This window comes from Condylostylus longicornis, unplaced genomic scaffold (genome assembly GCF_029603195.1).
Source record: "Condylostylus longicornis isolate FDR11 unplaced genomic scaffold, ASM2960319v2 ptg000004l, whole genome shotgun sequence".
Taxonomy (NCBI): Eukaryota; Metazoa; Arthropoda; class Insecta; order Diptera; family Dolichopodidae; genus Condylostylus; species Condylostylus longicornis.
Window position 1 is genome coordinate 15,304,541 of NW_026577973.1, and position 20,164 is coordinate 15,324,704.

At 24.1% G+C, this 20,164-nt stretch overlaps 1 protein-coding gene across 2 annotated transcripts in view; it reads left to right on the top strand.

Annotated features, from left to right (window-relative positions):
• LOC129609817 (peroxidase) overlaps window positions 1–20,164 on the top strand; it is a 109,349-nt gene that overhangs the window by 79,735 nt on the left and 9,450 nt on the right. The window contains exons 5-10 of one of the 2 annotated variants that reach the window (XM_055521941.1): window positions 15,482–15,870; window positions 16,097–16,270; window positions 16,695–17,625; window positions 17,748–18,026; window positions 18,146–18,239; window positions 18,705–18,734. In XM_055521941.1, the coding sequence (XP_055377916.1) occupies window positions 15,482–15,870; window positions 16,097–16,270; window positions 16,695–17,625; window positions 17,748–18,026; window positions 18,146–18,239; window positions 18,705–18,734 (1,897 nt within the window). Of the gene's footprint in view, window positions 1–15,481; window positions 15,871–16,096; window positions 16,271–16,694; window positions 17,626–17,747; window positions 18,027–18,145; window positions 18,240–18,704; window positions 19,145–20,164 lie in introns of those variants that run through there. The other variant, XM_055521943.1, reaches the window with a different exon arrangement.

Sequence of the window (20,164 nt, forward strand, 5' to 3'; positions counted from 1 at the left end):
AAATATTAATGTGAACCTAAAGGTATGCAATTTTTTTCTAAATTCCGAAAATTTATAATTTGATTAGCGTAGCATAATCTCCATTAAATTTAGTAATTTTTACAAGAAATCGCAAAAACCAATAAATTTTATCTAATCTATAATGGAAATTATACACAACAGAAGAGTAATTAAGTTTTATTAGAAACTTACATTTCAAAATTTAATTCAGAATATTTATCCAAAATGAAAAATTATTTCCTATTTTGCTTTCAAAATTAATATAAATTTCATCCAAAAACATTAAGAACTGTAATCATCAGGTTATAAAAGCACTTTTTGGTAAAATGTAAAGACACAAGAGCATATATAGCACCTGAAATTTTTATGGTGCACTCAAAAAAGTATTTTTTAGCAGATTGATATCAATTGCATAAACAACATGGAGTATTAATTAAAATTAATTAAGAATACATAACTCTACACGTAATATATATGTATGTTGTGATATATACATAAATGAGGTTGTTTACTACAATTATATTCAAATCTGTGGAATATATATATAACTTAGAAATAAATTACCATCAAGGCCTGAGTTTTTTTTTATACAAATGTACACTTCATAACAATACTTTACCTTTAAGAGAATGAAATAAATGGAGCAAAAAATGGAGTTCAAATTCAGTACCATATAAAAGCACTTTATTTGATAATAGTTAATTATTTTTAATTCATATTGGTATGAAGTTTGTTTGAGGGGGTTGTCTCCGGTATGGACATATTCTTGCTCAGCGCATAATTCTGCGCTGATTTAAAAATGTCCGTCTGTCCGTTCGATCGCAAGATAACTCAAAAACGAACATTGTAATCGACACCAAACCTTCACAAATTGTTTCTTATGTGCCAATGACGGCTGCTATTGTAATTGGACCAATTCATACAACTGGTTCGCGTATAGCTGCCGTCATAAAAATCTAATAAAGACATTAATATCAAATTTTGTAAAGATATATTCCGCAAAATTTAATGGAATGGTTGCACTGGTTTAGTTGGCTGTCATACAACTCCGATAGTTAACTTTAAATATTTAGAAAATCGTTTGCACTATTATAAGTCACATATATTTCTGAAGTGTTAGTGCAATGACTTGACAGATTCGAATAGCCGTCATACAACTCCAAAAGAAATTTAAATATTAGTAAAAATATTAGAGCTAGGTTCATTAAACTCGACAATCGTGTGTCTAATTTCGGGTGAGATATAACACTAAAGTCTTGGTGGAACATTTTTATAAGTTCGGGTAGCAGCTATAGAGCTCCAAAAGTTAGTTTCAAATATTTAAAAAAAATAATGGAGCTAGATTAATTGAACTCGGAAATCGTGTGTCCAATTACATAAAAAGCTCACATATATCCCTGAAGTTTGGGTGGAATGATTTGAGAGGTTCGGGTAGCTGCCATACAACTCCAAAAAGAAAATTTAAAATATTTGAAAAAATATTAAAGCTATAGATTCATGTGTCCAATTATAGGTTAGAATTAATACCAGTGAAGTTTTTATTAAGTGTTTGGACAAGTTCGAGTAATTGCCATTTATCAGTGAAAGGTAATTCTAGATATTTCAAAAACAAATTTTTAAACTCAGATTGTCAGAGTGCAGCGTATCATTAGTCGGTTTATACCGACCAAAACGTTTTTACTTGTTTTAGTGTTGTTTTAGTGGCAATATCAAATATAATACATTGACTACAGTAATTTTAAACAGCATGTAAATTATTTTGTTGAAAAAAACAAGAGAAAATTAAGCGCCTCCCGCACAATACCTCTTATCGTGAAAATTTTCTACACCTTCGATCCGTACAACTTTTGATTGAATCGCAAACAAGTAAAGACTATCTTTCAAAAGGTGCGAAACCATCGATGACTGTTGTCAAGTTGATTTCTAGATGCCGCCACTTTTTCACAATCCTCCATTGCCAATTGGTTATACTGCCCGAACTTAAACCTTGTATCTAAATAGTTTATAATACATACTTACTTTTTTATTCTTCCCGTAAATTAGTTTAATCTTACCTGTGCTTCCTCTGTTTTCCGAACATTTTTACTACAGTATCATTTTATAATACATTTGTTATACTATGTGCAAATACTGTGCAACAATGCAAATCTTGTTTTTGTTTGCTGTTAGTGCTAACGAAACAAACTGTCGTAAGTGGAATACATATATATATATATGTGTAGTAATAACATTTATTTTAAAATTCAATATTATTAATCATTATTACTATAATCAAATTACAAACAAAATACTATGTTAATTACTACATTATATTCACGAATAATTATTAAAAAAAATTTAAATAATTATTTGTTATTTTTATTCATTTTATGAATATTAACAAAATATATAAGCATTTCTAGTTATGCAAATTAAGACTCTGTAATTTATATGACGTATGAAAATTATTTTCACATTGAAAAGTAGTTATTATTATAATTTAGTCAAAGTTATACTACACTATTATAGTAAATTTAACTTTACTTAACTCAAATATTTTATACATGTAAATTATTTAATTGATCCATACATAAAATTAATGATTATTATTATGATAATATTATTTAAATTAAATAAAAATAAATTGCTATATTACTCATAAGCACCGATAATTGTCAATGAAATCAATGTACTGTCAATAATGTAGAATTATAATAATTTAATACACATACACATAAATATATATATACACTTTAGAAGAGACATCATCAAAAATTAAAGTTAACATGCATATTATATATTTAACTTAAAACATAAAATTAAACTTATTTTTTAATAGCTATCAACGATTGATGTATGTAAACTTCGTAACAATTTAAATAAAATGTATATGAAATGTGCATTTGCACAAAGTCATTTTAAATATATGTGGGCTCTGATGAGGCATAGAATTCAATTACAGCCAAATATTGTTGTGAATATATTAGTGTAGATGCATATACAATATGCATTCATTGTCAAATTAGCATTCACAAAATTGTACACAAATATATACTATAACTTTTATGGTTAATTCTTTTTTGAAAATCTTAAAATAAAATTAAAAATTTTATACATACGAGTACGTATATATAGATTTCTTTAATTAAAATGACAGAAGCTGACAATATTAATAACCTTGATTTCATCAGTGAATTTACACAAAAATGTAAAAAGATCAAAATCTTTTATTTTTTTATTTTTAATGTAATTATAAACAAATCAAATAATGACAACATAGTCATACGCTATATTTATTTATAATTGGAAAATGGTTTTAATTTACGAAAACGTATGTTAAATGTTAATATGTCAAAATATAAGTACATCGACATGTGAAACATCTTATTCAAAGTCAAAATGACTGCAATTGTACACTTTCATGTTACGAAATCTTACGATTGTTGCTTAAAATTACGATACGTGCTAATGATGTAATTGGATTTTTATATAAAGAAGGAGTAGATTATTAAAATAATCTTATAATTCCTGACATCCAAATTGTAATTATACTAAACAAAATTAAGAAACTGAATTTTAACGAAACGTTTATGATTTAAAAGTTTTATACACATATTCATGTAAAAATTAAATGCGCAACGACTTTAAATAATACTTAATTTGTTCAGAAACTGTAGGAGGTTAAGTCCTTAAAAAATTTTGAAAGTTTTTACAATCGTGTAGCAAAAATTTTAATATTGTTAAATAAAAACTTCATATAAATGTACCTAATTAAAAAAGAAAAAAAAAATATTTTTAAAATTCGGATCAAACCAACGATTTGTGAAGTAGCACTTTTCCTAAACAAAACTGGAAGAAGTATTAGTCGTCGAATTTGACGGTTGAGTAAGTGGGTTAAGATATTTATAGCATTAGATTATTCAGCATTTTGCTTTTATAGAAATCTAGAAAAACCTACAGTTTTGGAAATTTAAAAAACCGAAAATTTGAACATTATAAATTTTGAGAGACGATATTTTTAAAGAAGATGCAAGTGGGAAAAATTTTTATTCCAACTAAATAAATTATTTATTATTATCTAAAAATAACTTCTCAGCTTTTACCGTTTAGACGAAAAACAATACAAAAAATTTGAAAATCGGTCTTAGATTATGGTTATTTTCACTACCTTTTTGCATTTGCAATGTCCTAAAAGTTGCATCTTTAGTATTTTAAGATCCTATATCTTTTATAGAGGAGAAGGTAGAAATATTTTCTTCTACAGACATAAGTTTCTAGTGAAAATATAAAAATAAATTTTTTACAGCTTTCTATCTTAAAGGGTTTTAAAGTTTTGCAAGCATACACATGGACAGAAAGACGGGTGGATTAAGTTTCAAAGAGATATTTTTCAGAAAAATACTAAAAAATATCTCTTTGAAACTTAATAATGATTAACCTGAAGATTGATAAATTTTTAAATTATAAATGTTCACATAAATGGAAGTTATGATACAGTATGAGGTTACATAAATGTTAATTTTTGGTTTCTGAATGACACGCGTGTATAACAAAAGTGCAAAAGGAAGGCTTTCTTATATATATTAATTTCCTGTTTAATGAATAAATGCTCATATTGTTTATTGTTAACTTCATATAATTATTATCTTCTTAAAACATACCCATAATTGTCATACCGCAAAAATGTCCATGCCTATATACCGCAAACTCTTTAAAAAAAAAAACAATTATATTTTTTTAATTTCCTCCGCTACCACAATAAAACAATGTGCGTCTTTAACATAATAACAATTGATTCACATTGTCACACCAATATCACGTCAGTAATTCATTATTGTTCTATATTTGAATTACTCGTTATATACGTGTCCGATTATTACTGCGTTCATAAATACCTTCTCATAATAATAACAAATAGACTATTTTAAAATAGGATATTGTATAACAGTATGTAATTTATGTAATATTGCACGGTATTCATGCCATTATTTTCGAAAAATTATTAATAGATAATATTTATTATGATGCGTTAAATTATTAAAATAATAAAGGATGGAAAATTACACTTTCCCCATCACTTTACTACTTTTTTTTTATAGTCAAATAACTTAATTTTTTTCAAATACAAAATATTTGGTAGTGCAAATTTATAAATTTCGAAATATTTTTTACTTTTCCATAAATTTCTATATATTAAACATTATAAATTTTGAACATTGTTTTTAATTAAAAATTTTATTAAAATTTTGATTTTCATTTAGAAAAGTAAAGTACAAAATAAGCTACAAGCTTCTCCAAAAATTTCGCAAGATATTAGAAATAGCAGTGATATTAAAATTTGAAATACAATCAGTTTTTTTATTATTAATTTTTTGGACGCGAACACTAAGCAAAATAATATGTTTTTCAAAAGCGCAATATTACATTCGAAATTATGCAAGATTAAATGTTTTACAAACATGTATTTATTTAGTCATACACACATTCATACATAATATGAACAGTATACACAAACAAAGAATATTTATGAAAAGGAACTCTTATATTGTTAAACTCGTACATTCACCTAAATAACTATATTTTTTTCAAAAATTTTTTCATTTTCATTGCATATTTAAATTGCTATTTTATATTTTCACATACAAATATATAAAATATTATAAATCAACATCAATTGATAAATTCAAATATGTAGTTCCTTTATATAGGTATATACACCATTTATAATAATATATAACTTTAAGTGGCAATAACGACCTTGTTATCTGACATAAAAACTGACAAAAGACATGTTATTATAAATGTGAATAAACTTAATATCAAACAATTTTTAATGTATAGCATATATGTATGTACCTATATCGATAAACAAATAATAAGAGTTGCATGTACTTAAAACTATTGATTATATTTACCTGTATATAACTTTATCTATATGTACATACATTATATTAATCATCTGTCTATATTATAGATTAATAAATATTAGTATACAATGCAATATTACCACTTTTAGAAAGAATATATAGATAGACCTATAAGTATACGAGTATATATCGGTTAATGACTTGCCCAAACTATATTTAGTTTTTATTTACTTATATATAGTTTATATAAAGCTTAGTTAATATTTTCCTACATTAATAGAAAATGTATGCATGCCTATATATATACTCCTATGAATAAACCATATATATATATATATGTATATATAAATACAGGAAACCGCAAATTGATGTCAAAGATGTGATCAACTATTGAGATGTTAGAAACAGATAATATAATGTAATATATATGCACGTATGTACATTATACATAATGTAAAGATTTGTTTGTACGAGTATACTGCAATAAATTATTATAAGTGCATATATCTACCTATACCTATTATACATATACATAATGTCATAATGCATAATACTATGGTACAGATAAAAGATGTGAACGTGCATGTCAACGATTATTATAAGTATATCGTTATTATAAATAACTGGCGACTAACACAAAACTATTATAACCACATAGCACGGCTAGTCTTAATAAATTATAGTTTAAAAAAAAGAAAAGTTTTTAATACTTGGGTACATAGTTTGCTTTTTTTTTTGTATTTTTTTTAATTATGCTTAGGTGTTAAAATAGAACTTAGACGTGCTTGTTATAGGTATAACAAGTAGAAAATATACTTACGAACATATTACAAATTGAGATAGATTATATAAGTATGTAAATATATTTTAAGTATGATGATAGAAAGAAAAAGGAAAATGTTACTGAACAAAATTTTTTTTCATTTCGAATTTATTTAATATATATGAATGAATGGTGGCAAGCGTGTTGGGTTAAAGTTTAATTGAATTTTTTAATTTTAAAAAAAATTTTTCATATTTTCTTTTTTTTTTTCTATTCACTACAATCGGAATGAATATTTTGAACTTTTGTTCATTCAAATTAATTTTTTTTAAATAGGTATAGTTATTTCTATTAGAATTCTATGTTGGAGCTAGAGCGGGGAGCTATCGAATAATATGATAGAAGTAGGAAACGAGTTATTCGAACAAATTCGTTCAATTATAACCGAACTCCACCCTCCGAAATAAATGTAGTATTATTCAATATTTTACTAATAGCATATTTGACGTACATTATATTAAAATATTAGCAGGAGTTTTCAAATTCAACAAATGTTATATTTAATTCAAAATTACCAAACTGTACAAATCATTTGATATCGCCTCTAGATCGAACTACATATGAGGCGCTAAGCACATTATTGGCCTACTTGGAAAAATGACATTTCAAGTAAATGGTGATTAAAATATTTAAATATTTGATTTTAAGAAAATTTTTAAAAGGTAAAAGCGAACGGCAGGCTAGTCACCTACCTAGTTAAACCCTATGACGCTATGAAACTAGTGCATGAGAAATCATGCACTAGCCCTATGCTCCTTCTAGGAGTGAACAAAGGAAAAAAAAAAAAAAAAAGCGAACTTATGTCAAAATAAAGTGAAAAGAAGAGTAAACAAAGTGTATTTAAAATATAGAAAAATTTTTTAGGCCATTACAGCTCATTGAACATAATAACCCATTTTTGTAAGAATGTTGGGTGGGTCACTAATGTGCTGAGCGCCTCATATATGTATAAGTGCAGCAATAATTAATAAACCGATTTATAACAACACACATACATGCGTAATATAATTCTCGTTATGCAAAATGTCAACTAATCTTCAAATGAAGTACTTCAACAGTGCACGATGTCTTCAATCAAAAAATTTATTATTTCCTTGTTTTATCTAAAAAAAACATTTTTTAAATCATATAAAATATTAAAATTATTCAACTTATTCAACGTTCTCCTATAATATTAAAAATTATGAATCGATTTAATTAGAAGTTTATTTTTAAAAAATTAAAATATTTTTGCATTCTTTTTAATATCGTATGTTTTTGACATAAAAATACTGTTATATTTTGTTTTGATTCGCAATAAATTTAAAGAAAACAAAAACTTACAATGTTTCCGGACTGTTAAAATCATGATAATAATCAAGACAACCAAGAAAATAATTTTAATTATTAAAAGTTGTACTATGGATATGACATAAATTGTGTTGTTGAATCTTTAATTTTTGTAGATTTAAAAATTATAATTTATATCGCAAAATTTTGTTTTGACAGTATTCATAAATAATATGTTTGCATTTAAATTTTATGATGTAGTCTTAACTGAAATTTTCGCACTTTCAAAACCCCATGATTTTTCAAAATATAATTTTATATTCAATTTGATTTCGGTTCCGGTATTTTTAATAAAAAAAAATTTAAGGATTTAATAAATTTATTCATAAAATATTATTTAATTGTTGTATTGGACTTATCTATTTAATTAGTCAAACTATATATACGGGAAGTAATACAATGTCAACAAACATTCCTAATTACATGAAATGTAAACTTGTGTAATCTGTAGTCTATAGCGCTAATTTCTTTACTACATATGTTTATTAAATCACAAAAAGAAAGCCTGCACTTGCAATACTTTAAAAATTCAAAGCAATAATTCAGAAAGATTGCATTATTTCTAGCTTCGAAGCGAATTGCGTGCAAATAAGAGTTTTTATTGCAAAGCTAATTTACACAATATTATTTAGAAAAAAACAACAACTTCTTAATGTGGCAGCAATATTTATTTGCTGAAAGCTATTATTTATGATACCGATCAAAAAGAAGGAAAAAGTATTTAATATTTAATTAAAATAAAAAAAATGTATGCAATTTAAATGATTATTATTTAAATCTATAATTAAAATGACATTAACTATTATTTTATTAACACCTGCCAATCGATCAATTAAAATCATATTTTATGTCAGCAATACTAAATTTTATTAATAATAACGTAGGCATGGATGTACATGAAAGAACTTTTAATATTTATTAGTTTGTATATCCGTTGTTATTTATAATTAATAAAGAGATTTGTTCTTCAATATTCATTAATTTTAATAATTTTTATTTGCTGCCTCAATAAAAATATTTCTGTAAGATTTTTTCCTCTCATAAAAATAAGCATTTTCTGGCATAGCACAATAATCTTTCATGAGCAAGAAAATAATTTTATTTCAGAAAACTGCGACAAGTCAAACTTTATTCAGTATTTTTATTTAAATTTTGAATCAAATGATTAGTTATTAAATAAAATTAATAGCAATTAGAAGCAAAGAACTTTTCAATTATTATTTATATCAATAAATACAAAATTATAAATTTTATTTGTCATGATTTTAGTAATTACTATACAATGCTGTTAAATGTCGCTTTTACTTTACTGTACTATGTATATAATTTATGCAATGTTATTAAATCTGAATCTTCTTAAAACTTTTATTTACTGCTATTAAATTTACAAATTTGTTTATATGTATGTAATTCTTTATGACATAATATAAAATTAAGTAATAAAATATATTATTTTTTTTGTTATACCAATATATTTATGACACATAATTTATATGCATAATGTATATGTAGGTAGATAGAATAAAATAGAAATGTAAGCAGATTTAATAAAAACAGTCATTAAAATATTTTTTTTCTGTTAAATATACTAGATTTTAATTTATGTAACTATTATATCGTGCATATACATATATGTATCATTTATTATTGATATACATACATATATTTTATTGCAGTCATTAATGACACAAATTTAAATGTAATATAAAGTGATAAATTAAAACTGTTATAAGTAATTATTTCTGTTAATTTTTTTTTTTCAATTTTCTATTCCAACATTTAGAAATAGTGATTTAGAAACATTGGTAATAATTTTTTTACCGATTTATTGCCAACCAATTACTATTTCAATTACTATCATAATTACTATTATAGAAAGTAATCAGTATAATAAAAAATAGGCCTACAATTAATTTGTATCATATGATTTAGAATATGATTACTTTTAATATGAAAGAGTATTTTTAGAGAAAATGAATAAAAATTAACTAAACATAAAAGATGTAAGTAATTGACTAAAAATTTTTTATTCTAGAATCTAGAATTTCTAAATTTTACTAATCTTATAATTAAATCTAAATATCTTACTTTCTACAAACTGTTATACCCATTAGATCATATAACTTTGAAGTATTGTATGAAAGAATTGTCTCACATGTTGTCATTTTTAAAATTCAAAATTTTACATGTTATATATTTTAGTTTTAATAAGTATAACACTTTTTTTTTTTAACCGGCTGTCATACTATACATTTATACTGTAATGTTATAAAAGTTAATTTAAATTCTATTAATATATGTATTTATTCAGAATTTTGTGAATGTATATTATAATTTAAAAAAAATATTTATTCAATATAAAATCTATATAATATAATCCGTATATTCACATAAGTTTACATACATAATTATATTTACATATGTACTTATTTCCATTTACAATTTTTCAACAGTGTTTGGAATACATAAATATAAATCTAATTATATGTAAATCATAGCGATTAAGGCTATAAATTTTTTAAACATGTGCATGAATTAAATTTAATGTATTGAACATTATAGCATTAACATTAAAAAAAAAAGCACATTTTACATTAATGAAATAATGACCCATATCATCAAAACTTGTTCTAACCAGTTTTTTTTTTTTGCTTTTTACATGTAGATGAATAATGTCTGCAAATTTTGTTAAAAACTATAATAATGTAATGTATTGTTTTGTTACAGTCAATGTTATAACAAAATTTTGTTAATGTTTTTTAACCTTTCTCAAATAATTGAATGTTAAATAAAAAAAAAAGTTGTGGTAATTCTTTAAAATATTGCAGTTTTGCTTTTAAAAATTTAGTTTTTTTTTTTTAAGTAAAGCAATTTTTTATATTCCACCTTTGCAAGGTAAGAATGCACATTACTGTTAAATCTCTATGAATTGATCTACTCTAATTATAGCTATCAATGCTCTCATATATATTAATTATATTCTGAGTAAATAAAAGCATGATCATGTATTATGACAGCATATTGGTGGTAATTTACAGTTATAGCCATTTTATATTTTATATGTATGTATGTAATTTGTTCATAGTTACTTAACTTGCTAATATCACTAACAGCAGATTCCTTTATTTTCAAAGTTTAAATAACATAATAAATTATGTTGAATTAATTTTAACAAATTACGGCTTCGAACTCAAGCCACACCATAAAAGTATTAAAATTCTAAAATGTAAAATTTTAAATTATTTAAACTAAAATTTTGGATTTTTAATAATTCACATGAATTTTAAGAATGAAAAAGTGGAAAAATTGGGCGACTATATTTATTTTTCTTGGCGACTATATTTATTTTCAGTGAAAATTAATGATTTAAGGATGTATGCCAATGGTAAAGAAAAATGTTCAACTAAACAAAATAAGGGGAAGCCTCAGGATGTTAAAATCTTTAGAAATAACCTTATAAAAACCACAGACATTTAAGACAAGAAGTGATTGAATTCTATTAATTAACCTGAAATACAACCTTTATATATTTATTATCGTATGAACTTATATCATGTGTCTTAGAGAATACGATAAACCAAACTATTTTCCATAAAACAATTTTTATGAAAAAAAACGGTATATTAGTACACCCATGAATGAGTTTGTCATTAAGAAAAAGTGGCCTGACCATGCTATCGTATTATTCAAGCCCTGTATACATTTATGTCAACTTTATGTTTGATCTATAAAATGTTGATAGATCATCATTTGATATTAATTACAAATGGTCCAATAGTCTTGGGACCCAAACCAACAAAAACTAAATGTGCCCTCGTTAAATTTTTTGAAAAGAAATTTTATATTTCTATTTATGAATTATGAAACACGTATGCCTACATATACATACATACGCATATTTTTATATAATATAGTAAAAATGTTTTCTTTTTTTTGTTTTTAATATTTTCATAATAAGTTTATTAATTATTTTATTTGAATTTTTGATTGACATTTTCGAAATCTTTATCAAAAATTTTTTATTTTATAATATGCCTATAAAACTTAAAATATGCCTATATGCTTGTTAAAACTTAATTTAATAAAAACTATACTTAATTATGAAAACAAAGCATTTTTGTAACAATAAAAAAATTTACTCGAAATAAAAACTTGAAAATTAACAAGAGATTATAAGAAATGCACCTGAATAACGTAGCATAAAATAACAAGATTAAAGAAATTTAAATAAATTAAATTAAAATTAAAACCTTCAAATATTACGAATTCTCAAAATATTTACCACTCTTTAACAAAATAAAAGTTCATTCATTCAAAAACAAAAATGATTCCTATCGCTACCGAAATTAAATTTTTTTTTTTGTATTAATTTAAACATGCAGCTTGTTGCATCAATAACCTGCACTTAATCATCATCTTTATATCACAAAAACATTGACAGTTCAGTAAAGAAAATGTTTAAAAAAAAGAACGCTTAAACTATTATTGGCGATGAAGTAAAACCTTGGCATAAATTTATTTTTTTTTGTATTCTGGTTTCTTTTTTCAATTTATTTGTTTGTTTTTTTTTTTGGGATTCAATACTAACTAAAACCCAGAAAGAAAAAAATAAACAAGTTAATAAAATATTTCGCAAGATTATAATTTTTAACATGATTCTCAATTTTAATATTTTTTTACATAAAATGCGATTTTTAATTTAATTTTATAAGACAAAATTATTTTTAAATCAAAATTATTATAAGAAATCACCTTTCTAGTAAGGTATTACAACAAGGTACGAAAGCAGAAAATTTCATTTATAATTTTAATTTTTATTAATCTTCTGTTTAAGTAATTGGTAGCATCCCCCATCGAAAACATTTGTTTTCAAACATTATAAAAGACCACAAATAAAATGTCCCCACTTAATTCATAAACCACATATACTCAAAAAGTGTATTTAATTGAAAAAACTGAATACGTAAAATTTCGTACTCAACTCATTTCCTATTCCTTTTCAATTCCATATTAATTTTATTTTATGTAATTGAATAAAAACGCAGCTAGCTTATCAACTATAAATGAAATTGTTGTACATAAACTGAATTGCAAAAATTTAATTCACTTTTAAACAAAATATAACAAAATAAAACTACCCACACAGAAACGTTTTAACACAAAATTATTTTAAAACTAGTATAGAAATCATAAGAAAATTAAAGTTTACCGCAACACTTAACATCATTATTGTGATTTATTATGACTAATAAACGGAAGTACTTACATACGTATACGCTATCTATAAAACAATTAACTTCTATTGTAAAACTTTACAACAATTGAACACAAATACTAAGTGTAAGAGAAAAACAAACGGACAAAATCATGAAATTGACATTTACAAAAATTTTTTAAACAAAATTTATTATGCGAATTATCTTTTTGATAACATTACATAATTATTGTAGAAAAAGAAAGATTTGTGGCAGAGACATATTAGAGAATCTTAAGTGATTTTATTCTGCGAAAAAGTAAGAAGACTCCTAGAATTGTCATTGTTAAAAATTTTCAAAAATAGCAGTATGGTTGAGTTAGTTAGATCCTTGTTGTGCCAAGACATCAAAATTTTTCCACAAAAAAAAAAACAAATTAACTGTGAAACATGCTGCCACAAGTATTCAAGCAAAAACATATCTGTAAAAAAAATTTCTTAAAACGATTGAACGAAAACATTCAAAATAGAAGATTCACCGAAACAAAGTCAAATCCACTTTATTTAAAAAGAAATAACTAGAAATACAGTCGATACAAAAAAGACCAAAGTAAAATCGGAAACTATCTTTTCTAACATGTGAACACAAACCAAATCCGAACTTTAATTTCAACATTATTTCCACAAAAAATTCTTACTTGTTCGGTAATATTTCAGACCTTTTTGCCAATGTAAATCAATTCGACTTTATTTAAATTGAAATTCTAATTGTAGCGTCCTTTATTTAATTTTAATATTTAATTTTTTTCTGTATAGTCTGGTGTATCGCATTTTCTTTTTTTGAAAATAAGTTCGATTCCTTTACAGATCATAATTTCATTATGATCTCTTTGATTTTGTTTCTAATCACTTTTTTTTAGAAATAAACTGATAATTATCTCTTTCTCTGACTTACAAATTTTCCGTTCAATAAATTAATCGTTTCCCTGCATGGAAAAGAATAATATTTTCCATAGAAAAATCATTTTCTATAGAAGAGACATCTGGGGAGAAGACATTTTTCAATAATATGATAAAATTGCAAAACAAGTGATTCAACTTCATGATCGCTATACAGAATTTGTCTATCTCAAAATCATAATCTCAAAACAAAATTTTATTTACTTTTTTGCTAAAAATTAAACAAACATGGAATAGAATCCTTAACTGTGATTAGTATAGATGAAACTACATAACAACTGGATTAAATACTTTCACTTATTTGAAAGTATAAATAATGTCCTAAAAATGATCTGAACCGACTGAATTATATCCTGCACCTTAAAAATATAAAAATTTGTGCAGTCCAATTACAAAAGGGTCATTTTTGAGTTATTGTGCCATCGGGCGGACAGACGGATGGACATGTCTAAATCAATGCAAAATTTTACGTTGAACAAGAGTAAATAAACATGCTCATACCGCAGATGACTCTTTCAAGTTGTTACAAACTCTTTATCAAAGTTAATATACCCTTCAAGGAGGTGTAGAGTATAAAAAAAGTGATATGCATATATTACAATTCCATGTAAATTCTAGGTGCAGACAAAATTTGAAAAAATTTGTTAATAAGTTTAAGAGCAATAAAACAAAGTATTTCGTTTTCATGACTTTTTATATAAAATACTTTAGAGTAACACAAATAAAATTATGTTCGCTTAATCTTCAAGTTACTCCTAAAAATAAGAAGTAGATCTATGATTAGTTCTGCTTTAATGTGTTTTAATAATATTGCAGGATAAATAAGTGTATCACTTATTCAATACAATATTATTACTGAGAGTTAAAAATTAATTAAATAATTTGTTTTATATTTAAACTACAACTCCCTTTACACTACGTAACATTCCTTGTCTTAATTTACATCTACATAAAAGATAATGAGACAAATGCCGCGTTTATTTTATTTTCTTTAAATTCCAATATTCCTAACTAAATAATAAGTAAATGTCCTAAGAATATGCAATCCTAAAAATGTGAACAGGAGTTTCAATTAGCAATAACAAATACAAATATTTTAAAAAGAAAAAATCTCTACTAAAAATTTATTCCTAAACCTTAACAATGTTGATAACAAAACGATTAGAAAAACTTGGAACTGTTCACCTTACGTTGAACTTGAAAATATTTTATAATTTTGGTAGATAATTAGGAGAATTTTATTTCCGTACAACAAATAAGTTCTAAACTAAATCTTTTGTATTTTCAAAAGAGTACTATATTAATTTTTTTAATTTCTTATAATTTCAGATATGGTTTAACATATGAAGAAATTGAAAAAGGTTTACCCACAATAGATACATCAAAAACATTAATACGCGAAGTTTGTCCTCCATTTTTCTCTGGTGTTGAATGTCGACCTGGAAAATATCGTCGTTTTGATGGCTTATGTAATAATATTGATAATCCAACATGGGGTGCTAAAGGATCACCATTCCAACGTTTAATAGGACCGTTATATGCTGATGGTATTAATGCACCAAGAATTTCAGTAACTGGACGTGATTTACCATTATCACGTGTTGTATCACGTACATTACATCCTGATGAAGGTTATCATGATCATGCTGGTACTGTTATGGTAATCGCTTGGGGTCAATTTATGGATCATGATTTTACATTAACAGGAACACCATTAGGTTCGGTTTTGAAATAATAAATGTTTTTAAAATAAATTTTTTTTTTAATTTTTATTGTTTTGATTTGATTGACTTATTTTTTTAATGCAAATTATTTAATTAAAGATTTTCATTTGATTAAAATTGAAAATAAAATTTCAGTATACAAAATGACCTCATATTTCTTAAGTAAAACTTAATAGTTTTGGAATAAATTAAAATATTTTTATTCATTTTTGTGATTCAGATCCAATAAACCGTAACGATCCAGAAGAATGTTGCAAACGTCCATTACATTTGAAACATCCATATTGTAATGAAATTCGTATTCCAGATGATGACTATTTTTACAGATTGTTTAACGTAAAATGTATAGATTTTGTACGTGCATTCCCGTCACCCAGACCTGGTTGTAAACTTGGTAAGTTTGAATAAATTTAATTATTTTTTAGTCCCTTAAGAAGCATTAATGATTTGTTAGAAAAATTTTCTTTTAAATCATTATCATAATTATAACTTTAGTAACTTCAAACCCATAATCAACTTAAATTCATTTTCACGCTAAATTACATTTTAAGTATTTCAAGTAGTGCAGTAAAATAAACAATATTCCTTTTTGGCTTTTACATTATAATTTAAATATTTCAGAAATGCCTTCGTTATAACAAATATAAAGAAATTGATTTAAATTTTGCAGTAATTTGTAATTTTTTAAATTTTAAAATTCAATTATTACGAAAAGAGTTTTCAAACACTTTAAAAATTAATTTTCAAAAAAAAATTTGCATATTTTGGAAATAACATGTTTTAAATCATTTCATATCATATCTTTTTATTAATTTCAGGATCAAGACAACAGTTCAATATTTTAACTGGTGTCATTGACGCTAACACAGTTTATGGAGTAACAGAACAATTTGCTCGTAAACTTCGTACTGGTTATGGTGGTCTTTTAAGAATGAATCCAGTATTTGCAGAATATGGTCTTAAAGATTTATTACCCTTAAAATTGGATATTCCAGATGAAGGTTGTACACGTCCAAATAAAAGCATGTTCTGTTTTGAAGCAGGAGAAATCCGTGTAAATGAACAACTTGTTCTCACCTGTATGCACACATTAATGGCACGTGAACATAATCGTCTTGCCAATGGATTAGCTCAAATTAATCCACACTGGGATGATGAAACATTATTCCAAGAAGCACGTAGAATTAATATTGCTACTGTTCAACATGTTACGTACAATGAATTCTTACCGATTTTATTAGGTAAAGATATTATGGAAAAATTCGGTTTAGTATTACAAAAGGAAGGTTATTGGGATGGTTACGATCCAAAAGTTAATCCTGGTATTATTGATGCATTTGCTGGCGCTGCATTCCGTTTCGGACATTCGTTATTACCGACGGCAGTTGAACGTTGGTCAAAAGCACATAAATTTATTGCATCAAAACGATTATCCGATTTAATTCGACGACCCTATGATTTATATCGTGCTGGTGTATTTGATGAATACTTTATGGGATTAATGAATCAGGTTGCACAAGCTATGGACGATTCAATTACACAAGAAGTTACAAATCACTTATTTAAAAAGGAAGGTGCAAGATTTGGAATGGATTTAGTATCATTTAATATGCAGAGAGGTCGTGAATTTGGATTACCTGGTTATATGGAATTTAGAAAATTCTGTGGTTTACCTATTTCAAATACTTGGGATGAAATGTTTGGTTCTATGCCAAATGAAACAATAACTAGATATAGAAGCATTTTTGAGTGAGTTTTAATTCATCTTTGTGCTCATATAAATTGACACAGAAACCTACATATATTCAATATTCAATCATAAAATATATATTTTTTATACTTATAAATATTATTAAATAAAAAATATTTAGACATCCAGCTGATATTGACTTATGGTCTGGTGGTGTATCAGAAAAATCTTTACCTGGATCAATGTTGGGACCAACTTTTGCATGTGTAATTGCAACACAAATGAGTTATTCAAGACGTGGTGATCGTTTCTGGTATGAGTTACCAAATCAACCTTCTTCATTTACACCAGATCAATTACAAGAAATTAGAAAAACAAAATTATCACGATTAATATGTGATAATACAGATTTAATAGATACGACGCAAATTTATCCAATGGTTTTACCAGATCATGAGATGTAAGATTGAAATTTATAATAATTTTATGTTAAAATTATGAAAAGCGGAATTTTAATATTAAAATCCACTTATTATTGATAAATGTAAATTATTATATTTTTAATTCGTTTCATTTTAGTAATCCAAGAGTGCCATGTAAAGCTGGTATTATTCCATCAATAGATCTTTCAAAATGGGCTGATTTCCAACATGATTTTGCACCACATCAATACGTAAGTTAAAATGTGTTTATTTTACAATATATTGTACATACATACATAATATAATAAATAAACGTGTGCAATCAATGTGGTTTTAATGTAATTCAAACAGAGTGGTAACATTTAATTGAAATTTCCAATGAGTTCCGATAAAAATTTGGTATACAAATATAACTGCACCCATTTACAGTTTTTGAAATAGAAAAGTAACATACACTTTATATAACAAATTCTAATTTTGTAAATATAACAGTTTTACTTATATTTCACCATTTCGTATTAAACAAATATTCAGACAATTCGAATTTGTTTAGTATAACAAAATATATTAAGTATATTAACTTAATTTAAATCAAAATATTAAATTTTGAACCCTATTATTGAGCTAATTGAAAATTGCCTGAACCAAAATCAAATTCTTTATTAATTAACAAATATTTTAAAGTTTTTCTTCTCATATTTTTTTTATATTTTCAGAATATATTGAATGAACTTCCTGATACAGTGGTGAGCTTCAAGAAGAAATAAATATAACAAAAAAAAAAAAAAAAACTAATTTGAATTTAAAAAATTAATCAAAAAAAAAAAAACACATAAAAAGAAAATTGTCCATTAATTTTAAATTTCTTCCTCCTTTTTAAATTTGCGCACACACATTTACATAATCCTAGAAATATTTAGATTATAAAATTCATATACAACTCCTAAATCCGCCTCCTCCATTTCTCAGTCTAAAATTCCTCACCTTTTTTTTTTAATTTTGTTTATTTTGATTTTTTTTTATTTTTATAATTAAATTTTATTATTTTTAATATTTCTATTTATTTTTAATTTACTTAGTTTTGTTTTGTTCTCCCTAAAATATTTTTTTTTGGCCATTATGTGCACACTCTTTAATTTCTTTTTAGAACAATTTTTTTTTTGACTTCTTTTGTATAATATAGAAAGAAAAAATATTATATAATTAAGATAAATTTCCTACTAAGTCTTTTGCCATAAACTAGAAAAAAAAAATTGTTATTCTTATTATACAATTGTTAAAAGAAAAATTTTATATTACAAAAGAAGTAAAAAAGAAAAAAGATTTTCTTTAATTGTATTAGAAAATATTTTAAACTTAATAAATTAATAATTAAAGTATACATATATATAATATATTATGATAAAAACAAAAAAAAGAACAACAAGAAAACAAATTATTATAAAACCAACATTACTAAATTTTTTATTGTTAATCCTTAAAACTTAAAATTCCTTATTTTAATCAATTTTAATCGAAAATATTTAATTAAATTTTGTATATGGGTACGTAAAAAAAAAAATTAGCACTTTTAGACAAAAAACTTTTGAAAATTCAAATAAAATATTCAAAAATAGTAGTATAAATAATAATAATACAAGTGTGGTTGCCTATAATAAATTAATTCTTTTTTCGGTATACAATATAAATATATAGAAATAAAGAAATTTTAATGTACAGTGCAATTTAATTTAATTTTCTATAATAATAATAATAATAGTAAAACAATAGTAACAATTAAATAAAATTTGAAATTTTTTTAAATAATGATTTTAAGTAGAACAAAAATATTATATAATAATTTTTAAACTGTATATTAAGTATATTTTAATTATGTATAACATTATATATGTAGATTATATGTATATATACATATATAATATTTAATTTTTTAATTTTGGCACTTTTTCATTCAAATTTAACTTTTAACCATTTTATATTATTATATTAATAATCAGATATAATGTATATTCCTATATATATCCCTATATATATATATATATATTTATAAAATGCACTGTAGTTTTAGGGTTAACAATATTAAATATTAAAATAGAATGGGTTTTAAGACGAAAAAAAAATTTTTTTTATTATGTAATTTAATATTTATATATAATATTATATACATTATATACTT